The sequence below is a fragment of the Electrophorus electricus genome, chromosome 9, assembly GCF_041902795.1.
Source record: "Electrophorus electricus isolate QZ-2024a chromosome 9, ASM4190279v1, whole genome shotgun sequence".
In the NCBI taxonomy this organism is placed as follows: domain Eukaryota; kingdom Metazoa; phylum Chordata; class Actinopteri; order Gymnotiformes; family Gymnotidae; genus Electrophorus; species Electrophorus electricus.
In genome coordinates this window covers 8,262,501-8,272,500 of record NC_137505.1, presented here as the reverse complement: position 1 = coordinate 8,272,500, position 10,000 = coordinate 8,262,501, and the positions used below count along the sequence as shown (strand labels likewise).

Sequence of the window (10,000 nt, the reverse complement as noted above, 5' to 3'; positions counted from 1 at the left end):
GGAGGTGTGTGCGCGTCGGGTATCGGAGGTGTGTGCGCGTCGGGTATCGGAGGTGTGTGTCGGAGGGGTGTGTGTGTGTCGGGTATCGGAGGTGTGTGTGCGCGTCGGGTATCGGGTGTGTGTGTGTGCGCGTCGGGTATCGGAGGTGTGTGTGTGTGTGTGCGCGTCGGGTATCGGAGGTGTGTGCGTGTCGGGTATCGGAGGTGTGTGCGCGTCGGGTATCGGAGGTGTGTGTTGGAGGGGTGTGTGTGGGTGTCGGGTATCGGAGGTGTGTGGGTGTCGGGTATCGGAGGGGGGTGTGGGTGTGTCGGGTATCGGAGGGGGGTGTGGGTGTGTCGGAGGGGTGTGTGTGTGTGTCGGGTATCGGAGGGGTGTGTGCGTGTCGGGTATCGGAGGGGTGTGTGCGTGTCGGGTATCGGAGGGGTGTGTGCGTGTCGGGTATCGGAGGGGTGTGTGCGTGTCGGGTATCGGAGGGGTGTGTGCGCGTCGGGTATCGGAGGGGTGTGCGCGTCGGGTATCGGAGGTGTGTGTGTGTGTGTCGGGTATCGGAGGGGTGTGTCGGAGGGGTGTGTGTGTGTGTGTCGGGTATCGGAGGTGTGTGTGGGTGTGTCTGTTGGGTATCGGAGGTGTGTGTGTGTGTGTGTGTGTCGGGTATCGGAGGTGTGTGTGTCGGGTATCGGAGGTGTGTGGGTGTGTCGGGTATCGGAGGTGTGTGGGTGTGTCGGGTATCGGAGGGGTGTGTCGGAGGGGTGTGTGTGTGTGTCGGGTATCGGAGGTGTGTGTGTGTGTCGGGTATCGGAGGTGTGTGTGTGTGTCGGGTATCGGAGGTGTGTGTGTGTGTCGGGTATCGGAGGTGTGTGTGTGTGTCGGGTATCGGAGGGGTGTGTCTGTTGGGTATCGGGTATCGGAGGTGTGTGTGTGTGTCGGGTATCGGAGGTGTGTGTGTGTGTCGGGTATCGGAGGTGTGTGTGTGTGTCGGGTATCGGAGGTGTGTGTGTGTGTGTCGGGTATCGGAGGTGTGTGTGTGTGTGTCGGGTATCGGAGGTGTGTGTGTGTGTGTCGGGTATCGGAGGTGTGTGTGTGTGTGTCGGGTATCGGAGGTGTGTGTGTGTGTGTGTCGGGTATCGGAGGTGTGTGTGTGTGTGTCGGGTATCGGAGGTGTGTGTGTGTGTGTCGGGTATCGGAGGTGTGTGTGTGTGTGTCGGGTATCGGAGGTGTGTGTGTGTGTGTGTCGGGTATCGGAGGTGTGTGTGTGTGTGTGTCGGGTATCGGAGGTGTGTGTGTGTGTGTGTCGGGTATCGGAGGTGTGTGTGTGTGTGTGTCGGGTATCGGAGGTGTGTGTGTGTGTGTGTCGGGTATCGGAGGTGTGTGTGTGTGTGTCGGGTATCGGAGGTGTGTGTGTGTGTGTCGGGTATCGGAGGTGTGTGTGTGTGTGTCGGGTATCGGAGGTGTGTGTGTGTGTGTCGGGTATCGGAGGTGTGTGTGTGTGTGTCGGGTATCGGAGGTGTGTGTGTGTGTGTCGGGTATCGGAGGTGTGTGTGTGTGTGTCGGGTATCGGAGGTGTGTGTGTGTGTGTCGGGTATCGGAGGTGTGTGTGTGTGTGTCGGGTATCGGAGGTGTGTGTGTGTGTGTCGGGTATCGGAGGTGTGTGTGTGTGTGTGTCGGGTATCGGAGGTGTGTGTCGGAGGGGTGTGTGTGTGTCGGGTATCGGAGGTGTGTGTGTGTGTGTCGGGTATCGGAGGTGTGTGTGTGTGTGTGTCGGGTATCGGAGGTGTGTGTCGGAGGGGTGTGTGTGTGTCGGGTATCGGAGGTGTGTGTGTGTGTGTCGGGTATCGGAGGTGTGTGTGTGTGTCGGGTATCGGAGGTGTGTGTGTGTGTCGGGTATCGGAGGTGTGTGTGTGTGTGTCGGGTATCGGAGGTGTGTGTGTGTGTCGGGTATCGGAGGTGTGTGTGTGTGTGTCGGGTATCGGAGGTGTGTGCGCGTCGGGTATCGGAGGTGTGTGTCGGAGGGGTGTGTGTGTGTGTCGGGTATCGGAGGTGTGTGTGTGTGTCGGGTATCGGAGGTGTGTGTGTGTGTCGGGTATCGGAGGTGTGTGTGTGTGTCGGGTATCGGAGGTGTGTGTGTGTGTGTGTGTGTCGGGTATCGGGTGTGTGTGTGTGTGTGTCGGGTATCGGAGGTGTGTGTGTGTGTCGGGTATCGGAGGTGTGTGCGCGTCGGGTATCGGAGGTGTGTGTCGGAGGGGTGTGTGTGTGTGTCGGGTATCGGAGGTGTGTGTGTGTGTCGGGTATCGGAGGTGTGTGTGTGTGTCGGGTATCGGAGGTGTGTGTGTGTGTCGGGTATCGGAGGTGTGTGCGCGTCGGGTATCGGAGGTGTGTGTTGGAGGGGTGTGTGTGGGTGTCGGGTATCGGAGGTGTGTGGGTGTCGGGTATCGGAGGGGGGTGTGGGTGTGTCGGGTATCGGAGGGGGGTGTGGGTGTGTCGGAGGGGTGTGTGTGTGTGTCGGGTATCGGAGGGGTGTGGGTGTGTCGGAGGGGGGTGTGGGTGTGTCGGAGGGGTGTGTGTGTGTGTCGGGTATCGGAGGGGTGTGTGCGTGTCGGGTATCGGAGCGGTGTGTGCGTGTCGGGTATCGGAGCGGTGTGTGCGTGTCGGGTATCGGAGGGGTGTGTGCGTGTCGGGTATCGGAGGGGTGTGTGCGCGTCGGGTATCGGAGGTGTGTGTGTGTGTGTCGGGTATCGGAGGGGTGTGTCGGAGGGGTGTGTGTGTGTGTGTCGGGTATCGGAGGTGTGTGTGTGTGTGTCGGGTATCGGAGGGGTGTGTCTGTTGGGTATCGGAGGTGTGTGTGTGTGTGTGTGTCGGGTATCGGAGGTGTGTGTGTCGGGTATCGGAGGTGTGTGGGTGTGTCGGGTATCGGAGGTGTGTGGGTGTGTCGGGTATCGGAGGTGTGTGGGTGTGTCCGGTATCGGAGGGGTGTGTCGGAGGGGTGTGTGTGTGTGTCGGGTATCGGAGGTGTGTGTGTGTGTCGGGTATCGGAGGTGTGTGTGTGTGTCGGGTATCGGAGGTGTGTGTGTGTGTCGGGTATCGGAGGTGTGTGTGTGTGTCGGGTATCGGAGGGGTGTGTCTGTTGGGTATCGGGTATCAGAGGTGTGTGTGTGTGTCGGGTATCGGAGGTGTGTGTGTGTGTCGGGTATCGGAGGTGTGTGTGTGTGTCGGGTATCGGAGGTGTGTGTGTGTGTCGGGTATCGGAGGTGTGTGTGTGTGTGTCGGGTATCGGAGGTGTGTGTGTGTGTGTCGGGTATCGGAGGTGTGTCGGGTATCGGAGGGGTGTGTGGGTGTCGGGTATCGGAGGGGTGTGTGGGTGTCGGGTATCGGAGGGGTGTGTGCGTGTCGGGTATCGGAGGGGTGTGTCGGAGGGGTGTGTGTGTGTCGGGTATCGGAGGTGTGTGTGTGTGTGTCGGGTATCGGAGGTGTGTGTGTGTGTCGGGTATCGGAGGTGTGTGTGTGTGTCGGGTATCGGAGGTGTGTGCGCGTCGGGTATCGGAGGTGTGTGTCGGAGGGGTGTGTGTGTGTGTCGGGTATCGGAGGTGTGTGTGTGTGTCGGGTATCGGAGGTGTGTGTGTGTGTCGGGTATCGGAGGTGTGTGTGTGTGTGTGTGTCGGGTATCGGGTGTGTGTGTGTGTGTGTCGGGTATCGGGTGTGTGTGTGTGTGTGTCGGGTATCGGAGGTGTGTGTGTGTGTCGGGTATCGGAGGTGTGTGTGTGTGTCGGGTATCGGAGGTGTGTGTGTGTGTCGGGTATCGGAGGTGTGTGCGCGTCGGGTATCGGAGGTGTGTGTCGGAGGGGTGTGTGTGTGTGTCGGGTATCGGAGGTGTGTGTGTGTGTCGGGTATCGGAGGTGTGTGTGTGTGTCGGGTATCGGAGGTGTGTGTGTGTGTCGGGTATCGGGTGTGTGTGTGTGTGTGTCGGGTATCGGAGGTGTGTGCGCGTCGGGTATCGGAGGTGTGTGTGTGTGTGTCGGGTATCGGAGGGGTGTGTGTGTGTGTCGGGTATCGGAGGTGTGTGTGTGTGTGTCGGGTATCGGAGGTGTGTGTGTGTGTGTGTCGGGTATCGGAGGTGTGTGTGTGTGTGTCGGGTATCGGAGGTGTGTGTGTGTGTGTCGGGTATCGGAGGTGTGTGTGTGTGTGTCGGGTATCGGAGGTGTGTGTGTGTGTGTCGGGTATCGGAGGTGTGTGTGTGTGTGTCGGGTATCGGAGGTGTGTGTGTGTGTGTGTCGGGTATCGGAGGTGTGTGTGTGTGTGTGTGTCGGGTACCGGAGGTGTGTGTGTGTGTGTGTGTCGGGTACCGGAGGTGTGTGTGTGTGTGTGTGTCGGGTATCGGAGGTGTGTGTGTGTGTGTGTGTCGGGTATCGGAGGTGTGTGTGTGTGTGTGTGTCGGGTATCGGAGGTGTGTGTGTGTGTGTGTGTCGGGTATCGGAGGTGTGTGTGTGTGTGTGTCGGGTATCGGAGGTGTGTGTGTGTGTGTGTGTCGGGTATCGGAGGTGTGTGTGTGTGTGTGTGTCGGGTATCGGAGGTGTGTGTGTGTGTGTGTGTCGGGTATCGGAGGTGTGTGTGTGTGTCGGGTATCGGAGGTGTGTGTGTGTGTCGGGTATCGGAGGTGTGTGCGCGTCGGGTATCGGAGGTGTGTGTCGGAGGGGTGTGTGTGTGTGTCGGGTATCGGAGGTGTTTGTGTGTGTCGGGTATCGGAGGTGTGTGTGTGTGTCGGGTATCGGAGGTGTGTGTGTGTGTCGGGTATCGGAGGTGTGTGTGTGTGTCGGGTATCGGAGGTGTGTGTGTGTGTCGGGTATCGGAGGTGTGTGTGTGTGTGTGTGTGTCGGGTATCGGGTGTGTGTGTGTGTCGGGTATCGGGTGTGTGTGTGTCGGGTATCGGGTGTGTGTGTGTGTGTGTCGGGTATCGGAGGTGTGTGTGTGTGTCGGGTATCGGGTGTGTGTGTGTGTGTGTCGGGTATCGGAGGTGTGTGTGTGTGTCGGGTATCGGAGGTGTGTGTGTGTGTGTGTGTGTCGGGTATCGGGTGTGTGTGTGTGTCGGGTATCGGAGGTGTGTGTGTGTGTCGGGTATCGGAGGTGTGTGTGTGTGTCGGGTATCGGAGGTGTGTGTGTGTGTCGGGTATCGGAGGTGTGTGTCGGAGGGGTGTGTGTGTGTGTCGGGTATCGGAGGTGTGTGTGTGTGTCGGGTATCGGAGGTGTGTGTGTGTGTCGGGTATCGGAGGTGTGTGTGTGTGTGTGTGTCGGGTATCGGGTGTGTGTGTGTGTCGGGTATCGGAGGTGTGTGTGTGTGTCGGGTATCGGAGGTGTGTGTGTGTGTCGGGTATCGGAGGTGTGTGTGTGTGTCGGGTATCGGAGGTGTGTGTCGGAGGGGTGTGTGTGTGTGTCGGGTATCGGAGGTGTGTGTGTGTGTCGGGTATCGGAGGTGGGTGTGTGTGTCGGGTATCGGAGGTGTGTGTGTGTGTCGGGTATCGGAGGTGTGTGTGTGTGTCGGGTATCGGAGGTGTGTGTGTGTGTCGGGTATCGGAGGTGTGTGTGTGTGTCGGGTATCGGAGGTGTGTGTGTGTGTGTGTGTGTGTCGGGTATCGGAGGTGTGTGTGTGTGTGTGTGTGTGTGTGTCGGGTATCGGGGGTGTGTGTGTGTGTGTGTCGGGTATCGGAGGTGTGTGTGTGTGTCGGGTATCGGAGGTGTGTGTGTGTGTCGGGTATCGGAGGTGTGTGTGTGTGTGTGTGTGTGTGTGCGTCGGGTATCGGAGGTGTGTGCGCGTCGGGTATCGGAGGTGTGTGCGCGTCGGGTATCGGAGGTGTGTGCGCGTCGGGTATCGGAGGTGTGTGCGCGTCGGGTATCGGAGGTGTGTGCGCGTCGGGTATCGGAGGTGTGTGTGTGTCGGGTATCGGAGGTGTGTGTGTGTGTGTCGGGTATCGGAGGTGTGTGTGTGTGTGTCGGGTATCGGAGGTGTGTGTGTGTGTGTGTGTCGGGTATCGGAGGTGTGTGTGTGTGTGTCGGGTATCGGAGGTGTGTGTGTGTGTGTGTCGGGTATCGGAGGTGTGTGTGTGTGTGTGTCGGGTATCGGAGGTGTGTGCGCGTGTGTCGGGTATCGGAGGTGTGTGCGCGTGTGTCGGGTATCGGAGGTGTGTGCGCGTGTGTCGGGTATCGGAGGTGTGTGCGCGTGTGTCGGGTATCGGAGGTGTGTGCGTGTGTGTCGGGTATCGGAGGTGTGTGCGTGTGTGTCGGGTATCGGAGGTGTGTGTGTGTGTGTGTCGGGTATCGGAGGTGTGTGTGTGTGTGTGTCGGGTATCGGAGGTGTGTGTGTGTGTGTGTCGGGTATCGGAGGTGTGTGTGTGTGTGTGTCGGGTATCGGAGGTGTGTGTGTGTGTCGGGTATCGGAGGTGTGTGTGTGTGTGTGTGTCGGGTATCGGAGGTGTGTGTGTGTGTGTGTGTGTCGGGTATCGGAGGTGTGTGTGCGCGTCGGGTATCGGAGGTGTGTGTGTGTGTGTGTGTCGGGTATCGGAGGTGTGTGTGTGTGTGTGTCGGGTATCGGAGGTGTGTGTGTGTGTGTGTGTGTGTCGGGTATCGGAGGTGTGTGTGTGCGTGTCGGGTATCGGGGGGGTGTGTGCGTGTCGGGTATCGGAGGTGTGTGTGTGTGTGTCGGGTATCGGAGGTGTGTGTGTGTGTGTCGGGTATCGGAGGTGTGTGTGTGTGTGTCGGGTATCGGAGGTGTGTGGGTGTGTGTCGGGTATCGGAGGTGTGTGGGTGCGTGTCGGGTATCGGAGGTGTGTGTGTGTGTGTCGGGTATCGGAGGTGTGTGTGTGTGTGTCGGGTATCGGAGGTGTGTGCGTGTCGGGTATCGGAGGTGTGTGCGTGTCGGGTATCGGGGGGGTGTGTGCGTGTGTCGGAGGGGTGTGTGCGGGTGTGTCGGAGGGGGGTGTGTGAGTGTCGGGTATCGGAGGGGGGTGTGTGCGTGTCGGGTATCGGAGGGGGGTGTGTGCGTGTGTCGGGTATCGGAGGGGGGTGTGCGTGTGTCGGGTATCGGAGGTGTGTGTGTGTGTGTGCGTGTGTCGGGTATCGGAGGTGTGTGTGTGTGTCGGGTATCGGAGGTGTGTGTGTGTGTCGGGTATCGGAGGTGTGTGTGTGTGTCGGGTATCGGAGGTGTGTGTGGGTGTCGGGTATCGGAGGGGTGTGTGTGTGTCGGGTATCGGAGGTGTGTGTGTGTGTCGGGTATCGGAGGTGTGTGTGTGTGTGTGTGTCGGGTATCGGAGGTGTGTGTGTGTGTGTGTGTGTGTGTGTGTGTGTGTGTCGGGTATCGGAGGTGTGTGTGTGTCGGGTATCGGAGGTGTGTGTGTGTGTGTCGGGTATCGGAGGTGTGTGTGTGTGTGTGTGTCGGGTATCGGAGGTGTGTGTGTGTGTGTCGGGTATCGGAGGTGTGTGTGTGTGTGTCGGGTATCGGAGGGGTGTGTCGGAGGGGTGTGTGTGTGTCGGGTATCGGAGGTGTGTGTGTGTGTGTGTGTGTGTGTGTGTGTGTGTCGGGTATCGGGGGGGGGTGTGTGCGTGTCGGGTATCGGAGGGGGGGGGTGTGCGTGTCGGGTATCGGAGGGGGGTGTGTGCGTGTCGGGTATCGGAGGGGGGTGTGTGCGTGTGTCGGGTATCGGAGGGGTGTGTGCGTGTGTCGGGTATCGGAGGGGTGTGTGCGTGTGTCGGGTATCGGAGGGGTGTGTGCGTGTGTCGGGTATCGGAGGGGTGTGTGCGTGTGTCGGGTATCGGAGGTGTGTGTGTGTGTGTGTGTGTGTGTGTGTCGGGTATCGGAGGTGTGTGTGTGTGTGTGTGTGTGTGTCGGGTATCGGAGGTGTGTGTGTGTGTGTGTGTCGGGTATCGGAGGTGTGTGTGTGTGTGTGTGTGTCGGGTATCGGAGGTGTGTGTGTGTGTGTGTGTGTGTGTGTCGGGTATCGGAGGTGTGTGTGTGTGTGTCGGGTATCGGAGGTGTGTGTGTGTGTGTCGGGTATCGGAGGTGTGTGTGTGTGTGTCGGGTATCGGAGGTGTGTGTGTGTGTCGGGTATCGGAGGTGTGTGTGTGTCGGGTATCGGAGGTGTGTGTGTGTGTGTGTGTGTGTGTGTGTCGGGTATCGGAGGTGTGTGTGTGTGTCGGGTATCGGAGGTGTGTGTGTGTGTCGGGTATCGGAGGTGTGTGTGTGTGTCGGGTATCGGAGGTCGTGAGTGTGAGTCAGGTATCTGAGGTCGTGTGTGTGTGTGTGTGTGTGTGTGTGTGTGTGTGTGTGTGTGTGTCAGGTATCAGCAGCTGCTGGAGGACATACACCAGTGCTACCTGGAGCAGCGCCAGCTCCTCCTCACCCCCTGCATCTCCTCCACCATCGCAGATCTGACAGGCCGGCGGAGCAGGGACCACTGTGCTTTGGTGAACTTTCTGGAAAAGAACTAAGAGCTATTTTAGGCAGGGCTGCTTTTTAAAAAAAACCAAACAACATCCTTTGTCGTACAAGTACACGACATACAAGGAGAGTAATTCTGAACTGAGTATATGCAGTCAGTGAAGGTTGGCAATGGCTCCCTCCTGTGACATATTTGATGTATATAATCATTTCAAACTTATTTAACTCCCTTATAATGCAGGTGTTTAACTTTTATTTTCAGCCTTCAGTATTTGTCCCTGGTTTGTGCAGTGGTGTTGGTCATTGTATCTGAGCCACACCATTCTACAAACACCCTCTGATGAAGAACAGAATAGACTGCTGATTATTCTAGCAGACCCGTTAACACATTTTCAACAATAAAACGTTCTACCGTTTTGCCATTTTTGAGGATGTACCCATGGACTGAACTCGAGGCCTGTCTGTGCTGTTTAACTCTCACTGCGCTGTGGCGGGAGTTGAGTGTGCTGTGTTCTGCTCTGGGTTCAGGTGCGCAGCGGCTGTGCGTTCATGGTACACGTGTGTCAGGACGAGCATCAGCTCTACAATGAGTTCTTCTCCAGAGCCACAACTAAACTGGAGTGAGTGCACAAAGCTCTCTGAGAGAAACACCCTCAGACATGTCACACACACACACACACGTATCGTGAGGTTACAGAGTAAATGTGTTTTCCAGTAGAGGCAGACTGTCGGTTTCCTTTAGTTGTGCTCATAGTGGTGAAAACTAGGGGTTGCTGGTTTTAAAAGCCAGTGAGCAGTACTGTTTTGGTGCGCGTGTGCTGCGAGGCGTGGATCGTGACGAATGCGCTTGTGTGTCCCCTGCAGTGAGCTCCTGGAGAAGCTGTGTGTGTCTCTGTACGATGTCCTTCGTCCCCTCATCATCCACGTGGTCCACCTAGAGACACTGTCTGAGCTCTGCGGCATCCTGAAGACAGAGATGCTGGAGGACCACGTCCAGAACAACGGTGAGCCACGCCGTGACGGCTGGTCTTCCTCGGGCGTGCAATGGGTAGCATTCAGGTTCCACACCCTCCATACTGGCACTCAGGGGTGTGTGTGTGGGGGGGTGTGTGGGGGTCACAGTGGCACAGTTGGGAGCATTTGAAGCCGTGGTGAAGCAGATGCTGGAGGACGTGCAGGAGCGCCTGGTCTACAGGACTCACATCTACATTCAGACTGACATCAGCGGCTACAACCCTGCACCCGGTGACCTGGCGTACCCAGAGAAGCTCGAGATGATGGAGGTGTGTGTGTTCGGTCTCGGTGTCGCATGGAGGTGTGGTGTGTGTTCGGTAGCAGTCAGCTACTACGTAAGCTTGGCACATGCGATCGCGTGATCTTGCTGGGAAGGTACGATGAAGAAATGATCTTAATTATCAGAGAGCTAGGCTTATTCAAATCACAGAATGACCAGGTTTTCTGATGTAATTTTGATTTATTTTAGAGAGCGCATACTATGGCCTGTCCCTCTCAGTGAATGACATGACCCGGCAGCAGACCGTGCCCGCTAGTGCAGTGTGTTTTACAGTTCGGCTGTGTTGC

General features: G+C 57.9%; 1 protein-coding gene across 2 annotated transcripts in view; it reads left to right on the top strand.

Annotated features, from left to right (window-relative positions):
- The window catches only part of cog3 (component of oligomeric golgi complex 3), a 19,390-nt gene that overhangs the window by 2,592 nt on the left and 6,798 nt on the right, over positions 1-10,000 (top strand). For both annotated transcript variants that reach the window (XM_027030452.3, XM_027030451.3), the window contains exons 10-13: positions 8,319-8,445; positions 8,948-9,039; positions 9,284-9,423; positions 9,542-9,702. In XM_027030452.3, the coding sequence (XP_026886253.3) occupies positions 8,319-8,445; positions 8,948-9,039; positions 9,284-9,423; positions 9,542-9,702 (520 nt within the window). The remainder of the gene's footprint in view (positions 1-8,318; positions 8,446-8,947; positions 9,040-9,283; positions 9,424-9,541; positions 9,703-10,000) is intronic.